Below are 16,029 nucleotides of genomic sequence, written 5' to 3'. Positions count from 1 at the left end.
TTATAAAATATTAATTACAAGAAAAGGTAGTCTTAGGACATTGCTGAGAAGAGAAATTGTTTTATTTGTTGCTGCACTGTACTCATAAAAACAACAAGATTTGAAGATTAAGTTGTGACACCTAAAACTAGTGCTTTGCTGTCTTTTTACAAAAGGTCTTTTAATTTTTCAAAAGGTGATATATTGTTTACCTCATTAAATTTAGAATATATCTGTTGTAACTGAGGGTGTTATTAGTCTGCAAGTCTAGAAGAGCTGGGTCTTGAAACATACCATGGAGCATCCAGGTCAATTTCTTTGTCAAGTAGCAAAACAAAAGCTACATTAAATTTTATAAGGGCCTGATAATAACAAGTGGAAATCCCCTTTTGATCCATTATTGTGAATTTAAAAATACGCTGGGCTTTGTGAATCTTTGTGTTTCAGATTTTCAGATTTTCAAGCTTCATAATGTTCCCCACTGCCCACCCCCAAGCAATCAATGCATAGTTGAGGTAACAAAAATATAGATTCTTTTTGCCTTCTGTCATGGTTTGACCCAAGCTGGCAGGCAGGACCACACAGCTGCTTGTGCTGCTCCCCTGTCCCCCAGTAGGGCAGGGAGAAGAGGGAGAAAAGGAGGGGAATGGGATAGGGGAAAAAAATCTTGTGGGTTGAGATAAAAGTATTTTAATAGAAACAATAGCAGAAAAGGAAAATAATAATAGTAATTTAACAATAATAATGACAGAAGTCACTCTCACTGCCTGGTGAATTGGCATTGTCCCGAGCAGTGATCTTGGATTCCCACTCCCTGGCCAACCCCCATTTATATACTAAAGATGATGTCTGTGGTACGGGACATCCCATTGGCCGTTCCATGGTTCTGTCTAGGCTCATTCTCAGCCTCTATGGGAAGCTGAAAAAAAGTACTTGAAAAATATAAACACCACCTGGCAACAGCTAAACCAATATGCATTATTGGCATTCCTTTCATACCAAACCTGAAACACAGCAACAGCTAGAAGGAAAATTAACTGTCCCACCTGAAACGAGGAGACCTTCTGATTTTGCCTTCAGTAGTTTCACATTTTCAAGTCTCTTTTTTATAGCCAGGTCATCTAGTCTTTTAGAAAATTATTACAAAATATATATATTTTTTTTCCAAAGATAATGTGGTCCTAGAATTCGAAGTGTTCGTGTAGTACCAAACAGTATGCTTTTTATGATAAAACTGCAAACGTTGAAAACTGCCAATTTTAAACTGTAAGTCAGGAAGAATGAAGCTTGTAATTGAAAGCTGCTAGTTCAACTCTACTGGTGCTGATTTACCTCAAGGTTGGAATACAGAGAACATGCAGACAAATACAAAAGTACTGATTTACCTTGCAGAAATAATTAAAATTTAGATGACGCATTGATAATAAGGAAGAAAGAAGAAAACAATGAAAACATTTCTTCAAACTTGAAATTCAGAAAGCATTTGATCTAGGTATAGGCGACTAAGCAAAAGCATACAATTAATGAATAAGACAATACCTTAATTTTGGGGCATGTCTCTTGTGATTGCAGTGTGTTGGAAAATGGTTTTATAATACCAGGCATTTTAATAAGAGTTATAAGTGATATTCTGTTGCACCTGCTACACTTTTCATGGAAAAATGTGATTTGATTATGCCTGACTTCAAGTAGATTATAATCGATTTATAAATAAGAATTTAAAAATGTAGTTAATTTCAGTATTTATTATGTAATTTAATCAGGAACTGAACTGGAGTCAATGTTTGTTTTTTTTTTAGGTGTCCATGTAAAACTGGAGGTTTGTGAGATTTTTTTCTGCATATGTTTTCCAGTCCTTGTGTTTTTGTTTGCTGGACATAAAAAATATACATCTAGCAGTTGGCTTTCTAGCTGCCTGGTTTCACTGGGCTTTGAATCCTAGTATTCAATTTTCTCTACTTGCAAAAAAATGTATGAAAAATGTAGGCATAAAAAATTGCAGTGTTAAACTTCATGCTTCTTTTAGTAGCTTAAGGCTCTTCTGCATAAGTAATCACTCATTCCGGCATAGTTGGTTTGTTTGGTTTTGTTGTGTTGTTTTTTTTTTTTTTTAAGGAAAACTCAATTAAAGAATGGAACATTTAGTCAGTGAAAACAGCGGGTGGTTTGAGGCAATATCTGTAGATTTGTTTCAGACATACAAAGGGCCTATTGACCCAGCTTCTTCGATCCTGCAAGTAAAAGTGGCTGAACTGTGCTAAAGCAAAAGTATTTGCCAGACTTCCGAAAACAACAGAGCCAAGTCCTGATGTCTCTATGCAGCTTTGTTTCTTTGAATTTGAATCCACTTATTCTTACTAATTACGAGTGTTTAAGGACCTTCAGTGAACAAAGTCAAATGGATTTTTCCAGCCTATTTTTCTAGGAACTCTTTATCATTTTTCTCAACCAGCAATTCACCTGAATATGATTGATATAAACAGAAGAAAGCTACTATTCCTACATGCTCCAGGTGCTCAGCGAGATCAGGCATGCCTCTGGCCTCACCAAGATCAATGTCATTTGGGACAGGGGAGCTTGATGGAAAAATGGGGATAAGAGGACAAGGGGGAATGATAAACAAAGATGAAAAGTAGTAGTAGTAGGAATGTGTCATTCAAAACAAGGGGTCAGCAAAGTGGAAACAGCCTTTTGGGATGTAAGTGAAAGGCACAGAAGGGTGGTGGCTCAGAGCTGGAGAGGCATCTGTGGCCAGATGTTTCTTGGGAAAAGTGCTGAGGATCACTAAAAGATCATTTAGTATGGCTTTATTTAAAGGCTAATCAAAAATTTCAATCTAAAGAATCCTCATATGAAATTCCAATTTGGAATAATTTTTGTTGGAGTGTTGTTCAGTGTCTATGGTAAATAATTCCATCAATCTATGTAGGACTTTTTGTTGACTGTGAGTAAAAATTATATAGCTGAAGAGCCTAATGGAATTTTCAGGTTCTTATTGTTCATGTAGTATCAGTTGTTTTATAAAATAGAATTATCTGATCTCTAATCTGTCTTATTCCATTTTCATTAATTGTACTAACCATGAGTTATTCTACTAGAAAATGGTATGGAATACATATTTATGATCATGTCAGTAACTTTCTTTTGGTTAAAAACTCAACCCAAAGATACTTACCATAATTAATAATGCTTGGATAGCCATTTTTATCATAAAAAGAGCAGAGATTGAAGATGGTATTTCAGTAAATTAGCATTTTATATTTTAAAATTTATATCTGCTGTAAGTCACATATGCTTACTGATTTATGACTGACATTAATTTTTGAAGAGGAAGTGACTTTTCTGGTAGAACATAGGAATTTAAAAAGACTCAAATGTATTTTTAAGGTAAAGCAATAAAGAAAGAAAAAAAAGAAACAAAAAACCCCCACAAAACAACAAACAACCACACCCCCCAAAAAAACCCCAAATCAAATCCAAACCCCCCACTTTAACACTTCAAACATTCATACTGGCTCTTTCAAGTCGTTTTCTTACAGCATGATTTTTCAGAGAAGTCTTTTTGCCTTCCTGTTTGTGCATTTTGTTTTCATACTCTGCTTTAAATTTTCCTACTTGGTCTGTTTTCACTGTTATAACCATAGGCTTCAGTTTTTGCTGCTGGACCCTGCTGATTTTTAACACACTGAAAGTGGCGTACTTTTCTGTAGCTTACCCTTCAAGAAAGGGGTTTTACATAATCATATAGTGATGATTAAAAAGGCCTATGGTCTTTGTGGTTTACAGTAAATGAAAGGTGATTTTATCATCAGTGGCATTACTGTTTTGCAAATGCATTCAGTTTAAAGTTAGAAATAAAATTACACAAATAATTGTAAAATCTTACTTATTTTGTCAGTATGTATATTTTCAAAAAGTGGCATGGAGTAGAAGAAAACAACATCTTTTTATATAAGTAAAATGATACGGGTTCAAATGCAAATAATTGGTTTTATTATTTCTGTCAAGCTCTATGGATTCAAATCCAAGTAATTGGTTTTAATTTTTATAAAGCTCTATGTTTTTTGGTGATTTAAAGTTCACCAGGAGTAAGCTTTAGGTTTGAGAGTTAGGAAGGTTTAAAAAGCTCCTAGAAAAATGGAAAAGAACAGGGCAAGGATTAATAGACTTTTTAAGGAACTTAACAAAAAGAAATGAGGTTGGATAGTAAACTTTTCAGCCATTGAATAATGACTGGAGATTTTAAGAATCTCCGTGATTTGAGGTTCAAAGTTGTTGCACAAATGTAGTGAATGTACAATTTACATTTGTACAAATATGTAAATTATGAATAGTTTAGAGTTCTGTCTGCCTTTACTGTAAGGAGAGATTAGGTGTCCTCCTGATTTATTTATTTTTATTTATTTAGGCTTTTTCAGAGGGACAAGGAAATGTATGAGGTAGAGATTTGCCCTAAAAGCTACTGTACTCCTTTTAAGATCTTGCTTTAATACTTGATAGTTATTTGTTCTCGTTGAGAAGTGTTTAATGGAAAGAGATTTTTGTATTGCAGCATAGTATGATAGATGAAGAAAAAAGGCTGCAGCTGTGAACGCGTTTTTGTTTTGGGTTTGATTGGATTTTTTTTTAGTACTAGCATATAAACTGCCATGTTGTTTTTAATGGCACTGGCCAGGAGAACGCTTTGCAGAACTTGGCATCTACTTCATTGACTTTCAATTGCTTATACATGATTATTGGAGCAACAGCAAAATAAAAGCCTTATCCAGCAGTGCGCTGTACTATAGCATTGTTACTGATGGCTCAGTAGTCAATATTGAATCTCCTCACCAGCTGACCCATTGGCCATGATCAACAAATCTGGGACAAAATCACACGGTGGACCCAGAGTAAATGGCAGGACATTTCTGAAAGCCCATCTTTCTGTGGGCACAGATGGCTTAGTTGAGACAACAGTCACAGGATTCTTAAACTTGCCTGACATGGAGGAGCTCTTCCTCTGTAATGCATTTTCAGAAAATAAAGGAGGCACAATGTTAGGCTAATTTGACCTTCTGGATAAAGGAAGGGATAAATTCCCACACAACTTCTCCCATAACACTCCTGAATGAGTATAAGACATGAATGCTGACTTCCTGTTCTTTTGAACGGAAAAAGGTCTGGAACTTCAGTAGAATCAAATGCCAGTGCCATTAATAAGATCTGGCACTGTTCTGCTTCCTCCTGGAAGACAGAGGGTTCACTTTGTTGCCAAGACTTTTGCCCAGATCCCTAATTTTTTGCTTCTCTGACATCTTTCTGATATTTTGAAGAAATGTCTGTTTTACAGCAGCAATAGCTTTTCTCTTTAGCCATTGCATTAAATCCAATGGAAGACCAAAGTACTTTAAAACTTCTGTCCTCACTGTAAAAAAAAAAAGAAAAAAAAGCTGGTACCTGCATTCTTTTTTTTGGTGCTGAATTAGCACCTCTGATGACTGTAGTGAGAAGAGTGTTCTTCTGGATTGGAAGTAATCTAGGGGGAGGAATTACAGCCCAGGAGTCTCCTTCCTATTAGAGTAGTAGGTGAAATAGGTAGAAAGGCCAAGCACCTCGGAGTTCATAAATCTTGTGATCTTTGCTATATTCTGTTTTAAAAGGAATGAAAGAAGGTCACTTTCTTCTATAAATATCCTACAGTGGGAGTGTTAGCACAATTGAAGTGCCCCAGTCTTGTCAGCATCTGCTGGATGTGCTATGAGCATGTCTTTTACGTAGGAGTTGGATTTCCAGGGATGTGGGCTTAGGCCGGTTCCTACCTACTGGGCTAGAAACCAAAGCTGTTCGGGATGTTCCTAGAAAGCAGCCTTTCTAAACTAAACAAGAGGATACCTAAAGAATATAAACATATCACAAAAATCGGCAGGTTTTCTGGATAGCAGTTTTGGACCTGAACACTTAAATTTTTCTAAGGTGACAGGTTTCTTAAGGCATTCTTTGCATCTGATGTTCTGCCCAAAATATTATGGCATTTCAGAACAAAAATACCTATTATTTGGTTACCTGTTCTGTGCACACAGAATGCTGGAATTGCATTTAAATAAAGGCTATCATCACAGCATAAGTTGATCTGACAACCTCTGGAAACAAAATCTAATAAAGGTGCTATATTCTTCAAGATGAAGAGGGCTTGATCTTTAACCCCATCTTTACTGAGATCGATTTCTTAAGAAGTTAAAGATCCAGTAATTTTAAATTTTATTCATTTTTCTTCCCCTTTTAGTCTGGACCAGGATTGTTATAAAAAATTTACAAATAGTCAGCTGGTATTTCCAATATCTTACATATATATGCAGCATATATGCAGTATTTTCAGCTGGAAGCAAGTCTGTTGTAAAGACTGCCTGTTTTCACAAGAGGTCCATTCTAATGTAAAGATCAATCAGGAAGAGCCAAGCATTCAGTCTTTTCTGGGCTCCCTGACCTCTACCTCATGTCCCCAGTGCTTGAAACATGCCCATAGGTAACGGAGATGCTCCTGTACTTACAGCTCATTTGCAGTTTGAATGGCAGCCAGCCCAAACGCTGCCTCATACAGATCCCACTCGTGCCAATGCCTGCACAGAACAAATGAGAACAATGCACGATTATGGGTACAATTAAAAACCATCTGGATTTACAATGACATTTATCTGTACAATATTTGACAATGTCTCTTATTTCTATTGAAAGTAACTGTTTGCATTCCCATGCTCCATTCCCAAGGCATCCTGAAGGAGGTAGCCATTTCCTATCGGTTTGTCGATTTTCTACTAACTCTTTCATCTTAAAATGTTTTCCAAAATGCATGTAATACTGTCAGTTTCAAAATAACCCCCAGATATGTTAACTAAAGAAAGAACCTTAAGAAATAGGGTCCCAAGTTGCATTAGGTTAGCTACCTAGAAAGTCACAGGAGGTAGTTACCCCATTCCTTTTCTAGTTCTTTGCAAATAACTGTCTCTCATTCCTTTTGCTTATGGGTTTATATATGTATATACCTGTTTTTTATATATATAATATATAAAAAATGTAGGAATGCTTCCAGATCTATATGCCAGTTTCTAGCAGTTACGTCTGAAATTACAAGCAATTTGATAGAGTTTTGTGACTGTTTTGACCAAAAAGCACAACTATAATACAAAGCACTGTGAAAAGGCAATTCTGCTTTTGTGGTATATACTGAATTTTGTTGTGGAAAAAAATGCACAGAATTCAGATGAGGGATTTTATTGAATATAATTCTCAGAGCAAAATAAAGCTGTACCATGTATTAAAACAAGACACCATTTGGTATCCCAATTTAGTCTGTGTATAGTTTAGTGAAGTATTACAATCAGAGTGATAAAATGCGTAGAGAACCATTGGGAAAAAATTGCTACAGCTCAGTAAGCAGAATGTTTAATATACCACAAGCTATAAGAACACACAGTTTGTGTCTTTACTGCCTTTGATGTATATTTGTTGATATTTAAGTATGTTTAAATATAAGGGAAAATGCTGAAAATTTGCTTATACCCATTGATTCCACCCACTTATTCTTGCAACAAAGAACATTTCCTACATTACCTCTCTTTGAATCTTACCTCTCTCCAAGGAAAAACATTTGCATATGATTTTAGACCTCCTTTCTCTTAACCTCAGTTAGTGACTGCATCCCTTCCGCTATCCCAATAGCAGCCCCCCATATGTGGTGAGGAACCTTCTTTTGTGCTTGTTTCAGACAGGTTTCAGCCTTCTTGAACACTGCTTCAGCTGAATACACCATTCTAGCCAAGATCTCCCTTGTGTCTTGTATACTAGCACTGTGTTCTTTGACTTGGCTGGTACAGTTTCTGCCCAAAATATCCTATTATTTTGTTTGTCTTTCTCACTGTTGTGTTAGATTAGGGCTGAACGGCTAGTTCATAGTCCCCTTGAGTGGTTTTAATTTGTTTTTAGTGTGTCTACAGTGTAGACATATGTATCTAAGCTGATTGCCCTGGACTCCTCCAGTAGTCTCAGAAGTCACTGGAGATCAAATTAATGGAATCTAAGGCACAATTCATTTCATCTTAAAGAAGGTGTCTAACAGGTCAAATGAATCACACCTTAAAATGCTTATTTCTCTTCTCTGACTGTAAAAAAAACAACTAGTATGGCAAGAGTAGACTTAGAAATTGCAGATATCCAAATTGAGAAAAAAATTATTTGATAATTTATGATTCAGAATACTCCTCTTTTTTCTTCTTTTAAAAAAATTATTTATTTGTCTTCACATTTTCATTCCCTTTCCACTGCTCAAGTATATTCTTTTATTGCTATATTTTAAGTCTGTAAGCATATCCCTCAACTTTGTGTCTTCAGCACATGGACAGACACAGGGTTAAATACAGGACTAACAGGCTAACATTACATCTTTTTATAATATCTTACAGCTTTAAAATGTATGTATAACAAAATCTAGGGGTGCTTCTGGGGGTGTCTTCTGCAATTTCATCTCCAGAAGATTCAGTTACTGATTGTACGAAATAGGGTATTGGACCTTTTAATTAATGATGTCTGGTATCTTCTGAGTTACTGGAAAACAGCAAAAGTTGCAAAAGTCAATATCTTGCCAGTTTTTCTTTGACAGCACATGTTTAATATCTTCTGCTTAGCCTGGAATGACTTTGTTTTGTTGTTACTTTGCAAATTCATCTTTGCAATTGCATCTTACAAATTTTATTCAAGTCTATAGTACATTTTAAATTTAAGTTGAATAAAGTCACGTATGGACCTGGTGTTTTCTCTGCTTGATGAGAGCATTTATTTAGAGAGGGAGAATTCTTTCCGTATGACATGCATGCAGTTCATGTTTCATAGCAAGTAACATAAAATGCTTAGGCACTTCAGTGCATTATATTATAATCAATATTATCAGTTTATTATTATCATAGGTCTAGAATTAGGAGAAGCAAGATTTTTTTTCATGTTCTTTGTTATGCTTTAATTAATATGGGTGTTTCTGTAGGAACTATAGGATAGTACCTACACCATTTTGTATTAAAGTTGCTGATTTTTATCATGTAAAGTTGAAAGGAACAGAAATTAAGTTAGGAGATTTACACTGCTGTAAAAGTAGTAGGCTGTAAGAGCCAATCCCACTTTAACAGAATAATATACCAAATAGTGCTTCCACTTATTTTAATAATGCGGATCAGAATGTGGATGAATCTCCAGTATAAAACAAAGGGAATCAGGACAGGGCTAATATTCTTTAATTTATGACAATTTTATTTATTATTCAGGCACAGACACCCCTTTACAGGAGCTGGTTATATGTCTATCATTTCTTGCTTATGGTAATGAGTGGCTTTGTTTTAGTTTGTCAACTTTACATCTATTCATTAAGCTATAGATAGTTTTAATGAGCCCCATGAAGTTTATTAAGAGCTGAAAGTGAATGCAGAATAAAGCAGTAAGAAATGATGCATGGGCTGTTTGCTTTCATGACATCTCCAACAACATGAAGGTGTAAGATGCTTGTAAAATATTTTGATATTTTATGTGTGATGACATGTATACACATACAGATATATATTGATAGGCAAAGCCATACACAAACTGAATGCATGACTAAGTTGTGAATATTCTGACCAGTAATTATATATTATAGGGTGAATATTATTGAGATAATACATTAAACATATCCCAGTGATCAAATGAAACATAGAATAACTGGATTAGATAGCACTGTAATGTTTCAATTTCAAGCTCTTATTTTCTCTGCTACCCAAAGTTTCCGTGGTTAATGACAGTGCTGTATCCACATTTTTTCAAAATGCTCGTTTGGTTCAATATGTACTGCAAAGAACTACACTTAAAGAAGTATTGCTAGTTAGTCCCTGAAAAATGAGTCACAGGCTGTTCGTTCTCCTCTCGTTCTCCTCTCGTTCTCCTCTCGTTCTCCTCTCGTTCTCCTCTCGTTCTCCTCTCGTTCTCCTCTCGTTCTCCTCTCGTTCTCCTCTCGTTCTCCTCTCGTTCTCCTCTCGTTCTCCTCTCGTTCTCCTCTCGTTCTCCTCTCGTTCTCCTCTCGTTCTCCTCTCGTTCTCCTCTCGTTCTCCTCTCGTTCTCCTCTCGTTCTCCTCTCGTTCTCCTCTCGTTCTCCTCTCGTTCTCCTCTCGTTCTCCTCTCGTTCTCCTCTCGTTCTCCTCTCGTTCTCCTCTCGTTCTCCTCTCGTTCTCCTCTCGTTCTCCTCTCGTTCTCCTCTCGTTCTCCTCTCGTTCTCCTCGTCCATGTCTACCACTTAGTCACTGCTACTGCAGTAGTAGAAAGTAGTATCGGCTCCAGCCAGTCCTTCACTTCATTCTTCTGCTGTTCTGATCCCTGATTTCTGTACAAGTCACTGGGAGAACTTCCATGAGAAGATTCATATTAATCACTCAGTAAGCCTAAATATCTGAAAAAGAGTCCCACCTCCCTTTTCTTCCTCTCCAAGGTCTAACAGTTGCATACAAAAATGACCTCAATTCAGGAGCCTGCCTTGATTACAATTACAAGAGCCTTCTGCATGACTTGAGCTAGCTAATTAAAATTCTCATTAAAGTCTGAGCCATTGAAGCAAAGAGCCAATATATCATTTCTCTCCACTTTACAGTTTATGTATTTTCAGCATCTAATAGCCTTCATAGGGATCATTGGATTCATTCATGAGGCTGTAAGTAGTTATTTTCTGGCCCATACATCCAAAAATGTTCCTTGTATTTGACATGATTGCAGTGTTCTGGACTCATAAGGCCCGTCCAACATAGCCCTCAGTGTATGTGCACTTGTGGCTTCTGTTCAGTTAGTTAAGATGTAAAATTTTCCAGTCATTGAAGATACCTGCTTTTGACTGTTTAGCCCGTGTCTAATACATGTGTTTGCAGGCTTCTTCTCTGATGTCTCTAAAGCTGTAAAGCTCCTTATATTGTGTCAGATTAGGATCATGGAGCTCTTCCTTGCCTATATTGGTCTTTGAGGGGCACCACTTACTCCAGACATCTCAGCGCAAAACCTGGTTTTGCACAGTGTTGACAGGGTATTGCATACTTGAAAATAGCTACCCCTGAGTTTTTATATTTAACAAAGTCAAGCACATGTATATAGAAATATATGTTTGGTTTTCTGTGTATCAGTATGTGGTCTAAAGAACTGTATATAAATGCATCTCCATGAAGAGTGCAATCAGAGGAACAACTTCTTGGTTTTAGAGGCTAACTCAAGTTAAATTGTGGAAATTATTTCTTTTTTTCCCTTTCACCTCCATGGACTTCCAGCCATATCTGCAAACAGAAATGTTACACAGTTGGAGTGAGAAAGGAATGTAATTCACACTGAAGAAAAGCTGTAAATCTTCAGTTTAAACTTATTTAAACTAAACTCAGCCCCTAACCATTCTAATTGGAGAACACTTCATTAATTTGCATAGATGACCCTCAGAGTGTAGTGACCTCCAAACTAATGAAAAACTGGTCTAATTTCAAGTATATCTTACTGTCCTTTTTATTTTTAATAAGTTTCTGTGTTTAATGTGGATTGGAAGGTGTAGTGAAGCTGAAGCTGGTTTTTAATCAAATATTTTCATTTCTCTTCACTGTTTTTAATCAAATATTTTCACTTCTTTTCAGTATACATCTGCTCTGACCTATGATGCTGTTCAAGTGATGACTGAAGCTTTCCGTAATTTGCGTAAACAGAGGATTGAGATCTCCAGAAGAGGAAATGCTGGAGATTGTCTTGCAAATCCAGCTGTACCCTGGGGTCATGGTGTAGAAATAGAAAGGGCATTGAAACAGGTAGCTTCCCTGGAGCGAATGCTGGGATGAGTGCATGTGTGAATTTTCTATAAATACTTGAAAAGAACCGTCCAGTCTTCTAACCTACCTGGATCTTTCTGGGAATAATGTGGAAGTGAACTCCTCAGGAACATGTCTCATACTAAGATAATATATTGCATATAGAAAAGAGTCTAAACTGAACGTTTTTGAAATATCAATACATTTATGGAAGTGCAAAATGCATTTTCTAAAAAGAAACACACTTAATTCTTCTACCACTTTCATTTTCATCTGTGTAGGTTCAGGTGGAAGGTCTGACAGGCAATATAAAGTTTGATCAGAATGGAAAGAGAATCAATTTTACAATAAACGTCATGGAACTCAAGAGTACTGGTCCTCGGAAGGTAATTTGAATTGTCTCACAGTGTCTTTAAAGATTTTACCATGCTAAGCAGTGGGTTAAGGTAGGTAATGAAACACTGTAGATTAATTAAAGCATGAGTTGCTATAATATTCATAGCTGTATCTACAATGGTCTTGCAGAACAAAGTAAAAATCTGTATTGTTTCTTTCTAACAAATACAAGTTGTTATTTCTGGTAAGTACTGCATAAGAGTATTTTCAGTTTTGTGGATTAAACTTTTTGCTTTCTGATCTGAATTGCTAAATGTGAACTAGTATTTGGGGAGATATGCTTCTGAATGACAAATGGAGAATCCTGCTTTTCAGTGATGTTTCTTTAAATGTGATTATCTTTCTACTCTAATTCCAAACCTTTCAGGAAAATCCAGTTTCTCATATCTTCCTAATTTGGAGTATTTCGTAACCCTTTCAATCCTACAGTATGTGATATTAATACTAAAACATGTTAAAAGTGTGAATGGAAAAGGTATACTGGTACAACAAATTGATGTAAACAAATATCGTTAGTTGAATCTTTTTACTATTTGTTACAGTCTTTAACTACATAAATAGAAATATTTACACTGGGAAATCCATAGCTAAAGTTTAGACATGGATTAAATGTTAAGAGCGTAAATCAAGGGCACAGTAATAACTTTATGCTTTATCTTTTCTATGAAAGTTCATATTCACTGGTGTCTATGCATCCTATAAACTCTCTTTAGATTGGATATTGGAGTGAAGTGGACAAAATGGTTGTGAATCCTCTTGATGGCCCTCTTGGAAATGAATCTTCAGGACTAGAGAATAAGACTATTATTGTCACCACTATTTTGGTAATTAACCTCGTATTTTGTCAAAAGGCAGTCTGTCCTACAGTGATTTGTTTCTCATCATTATGCTAGTTTAAATACACTGTCTTATTATTATTTGAGGTTGTGACCTGTTACTCACTATGATACATAAATAAAATCTGGAAGTTAAGGAAATGTATGTGATTCAGTATTCTGGTTTTGTTCTGTAGAAGAGAAACGGTCATTGAATAAGCATCCTTGAAAGTTAAAATTTTTAGACTTGAAAAGGGAAATTAAATACCTGCTTTCAAAGGAGAGGAGCTTTGTCTGAGAGGCAGAACCAGTGTTAGTTTTGGAGAATGGAACTTGCCAAAAAGCAAAGAGACTGCTTCTTATGCTTCAGAATTGTAGCTGCTTTCGATTGTTGCAGTGTAAATTAAAACATTAGTTTTACAACATTAGAAGTTGTATTTTAGTTGTCTAGTAAATAACATTATGTACTGTCACTTTTTATGTAAGCTACACAGCTTCTGTATCAGTTTGAAGAAGTCACAGGCTGGCACAGGTATTTCACTGCATGCAAGAGCAGTTCAGTAGCAACTGAGCAAAAGAGGAGATACATCACTTTAATATGACTTATGACTCATCACCAGTTTTGCTGATGATAGAACTTTACTGCATAGTTATAGATAACTTACCTATTGTTTGTGTAGTAGTTCAATAAAGATACAGCCTGGAGAGCCTGAAGTGTTTTCCCAGGGAGGGATGTGGTGGTGAAATAGGAAGGAATTTTCTTGTATTAAGACAACAACAAAAGCAACTAAATACCTTTGCCTTCTTCCATCCAAACTATATGAGAGAAAGAAACTGATTTTGGAACTTACTTTTTCTTCTCTGAATACATAACTCCTGTTAACATTCATGGTCATTATTAACATACTGCTGGGAATCGCTATGCCTGTAAGTATTGTTATTTATGTATGACTGTAGAGAATGTAGTTTTAAATTTGCTAAGGACACGTCACATTAATAATTAACATATACATGGTATGTATGATTCAGATGTTATCTTCTCTCTTTTTTTCACATGTTAAAGGAAACATATTAATCTATGAAGTGCACAACTGATACATCTGTCTCTTTACCGAGTAGCTAAGGCAAGTTCTTTCTGTGCAGGAGTCCCCATACGTCATGATGAAGAAAAATCATGAAATGCTTGAAGGAAATGATCGATATGAGGGCTATTGTGTGGACTTAGCTACAGAAATTGCTAAACACTGTGGATTCAAATATAAGCTCACAATTGTTGGGGATGGCAAGTATGGGGCGAGGGATGCAGACACGAAAATCTGGAATGGGATGGTTGGAGAACTTGTTTATGGGGTAAGAAAATCTTTTTTAATAAAGCCATTAAAGCTAATTGATGGAAGGAGTGGGATTTGCTTTAATTTTCTCTGCAGACTAGTGGAAAATTATCTGTTTACTTTGATAGAGAATTAGTAACTTGTATTGGCATGAAAAGTTTTGAAAGTGAAAAATGGAATTAGATCTTAAATGCAAATGATTTTGGGGGGAAGTGAGTGCATATTTCATCCTTCTGACCAGGTGAAAGGCAGTGTACTTTACTAACACAAATGTGATATACCTTTAAAAGGGAATGTGTGAAAAGGGAAGCTTGGAATATGCCAACCATATGGTTATATGCATTTCAGTAAGAGGAGGTTCAACTAAAAATTTCTGAAGTTTTTGACAGGGTGTTCTTGTTGAAACAAATGTTGCTGGTGTCTCTGCTGTCCTACTTTCCATTTGTGAAATGCAATAGAAACTAAACCCATTCTTTGCTCTGATGATTGTATTAGCTATTATTTGCTCTTTTTCTTCCTTTACAGAAAGCCGATATTGCAATCGCTCCATTAACTATAACATTGGTGAGAGAAGAAGTGATTGACTTCTCAAAGCCCTTTATGAGCCTGGGGATATCTATAATGATCAAGAAGCCTCAGAAGTCCAAGCCAGGAGTGTTTTCATTTCTTGATCCGTTAGCATATGAAATCTGGATGTGCATTGTTTTTGCCTACATTGGGGTCAGTGTAGTTTTATTCCTGGTCAGCAGATTTAGCCCATACGAGTGGCACACTGAGGAATTTGAAGATGGAAGAGAAACCCAAACTAATGAATCAACTAATGAATTTGGGATATTTAATAGTCTCTGGTTTTCCCTGGGTGCCTTTATGCAGCAAGGATGCGATATTTCGCCAAGGTTGGTTACTCGCCCATTTCAACTTTGTGCATTTTAGGTCTCAGCCATCTCAGCCAGAGGAGGTTCATGGTGCATATATTTTCACTCTCAGAAATAAATTGCTATGTTTTTTCCCTCCCTAAAATCACAAAAGTCCTTGAAATAAAAGCGGTTGTCTGTGACATAGGGTCACAATGTATTTGATCGATGTCTTAATGTCGATCATGCATTTGGCAAGTGAAATTATATACACCATGCAGAGACTGTAAAATGCATGAGGTTCAAGTCATTCCATGCCTTCTTGGAGGGGTACCGTGTTTTTGCTGCATATTCCCATTTTACAGTTGACAGTGCATATGGTTCACAACAACTGTAATGGGAAAAAAGGGTAACATACTAGTCACGAACCACACAGGCAGCACTTTCCCTCAAAACTCACTACATATCATAACACAGTTATTAACCCACTGATTTTTTACAGGAGAGCCTTGAGCTGAAATAAAAGTCATGTGATAGCTCTAATTTCATGTGAACAATTGCAAAACACTGTTGTTTTTCCATGGCCTAGTTTTAGAAAAGTCACAAAGGAGATTGCTGAAATGAATTTGAAGGTCCAGTTTATAAATGCTGAATTCCTCATGGATTTTCACCTACTTTATTAGGGACAACTGTAAAGCACTTACGTTAATTCCTTTGCAGCTCATTAAATATTCTATTTCCCTTGTGCACAACTGGTTCTAGCCTTGATTCAGCAAAGTGGTAAGTGGGTAGGTAATTAACTACTTGCTGCTTGAAGGAACTATAGTAACCAGTGAAA

At 36.1% G+C, this 16,029-nt stretch overlaps 1 protein-coding gene across 7 annotated transcripts in view; it reads left to right on the top strand.

The window, feature by feature from the left end:
* The window catches only part of GRIA2 (glutamate receptor, ionotropic, AMPA 2), a 94,679-nt gene that overhangs the window by 56,918 nt on the left and 21,732 nt on the right, over positions 1 to 16,029 (top strand). For all 7 annotated transcript variants that reach the window (XR_001412245.1, XR_001412244.1, XR_001412247.1 and 4 more), the window contains exons 7-11: positions 11,628 to 11,795; positions 12,077 to 12,181; positions 12,905 to 13,015; positions 14,150 to 14,356; positions 14,863 to 15,233. Coding sequence is in view for 4 of the 7 variants with exons in the window: in XM_014943670.1 (XP_014799156.1) it covers positions 11,628 to 11,795; positions 12,077 to 12,181; positions 12,905 to 13,015; positions 14,150 to 14,356; positions 14,863 to 15,233 (962 nt within the window). In the remaining 3 variants the exon portion in view is untranslated. The remainder of the gene's footprint in view (positions 1 to 11,627; positions 11,796 to 12,076; positions 12,182 to 12,904; positions 13,016 to 14,149; positions 14,357 to 14,862; positions 15,234 to 16,029) is intronic.

Source organism: Calidris pugnax, unplaced genomic scaffold (genome assembly GCF_001431845.1).
Source record: "Calidris pugnax isolate Ruff unplaced genomic scaffold, ASM143184v1 scaffold15, whole genome shotgun sequence".
In the NCBI taxonomy this organism is placed as follows: Eukaryota; Metazoa; Chordata; class Aves; order Charadriiformes; family Scolopacidae; genus Calidris; species Calidris pugnax.
Note: the sequence above shows the minus strand (reverse complement) of the source record. Positions and strands in the feature narration are given on the sequence as shown.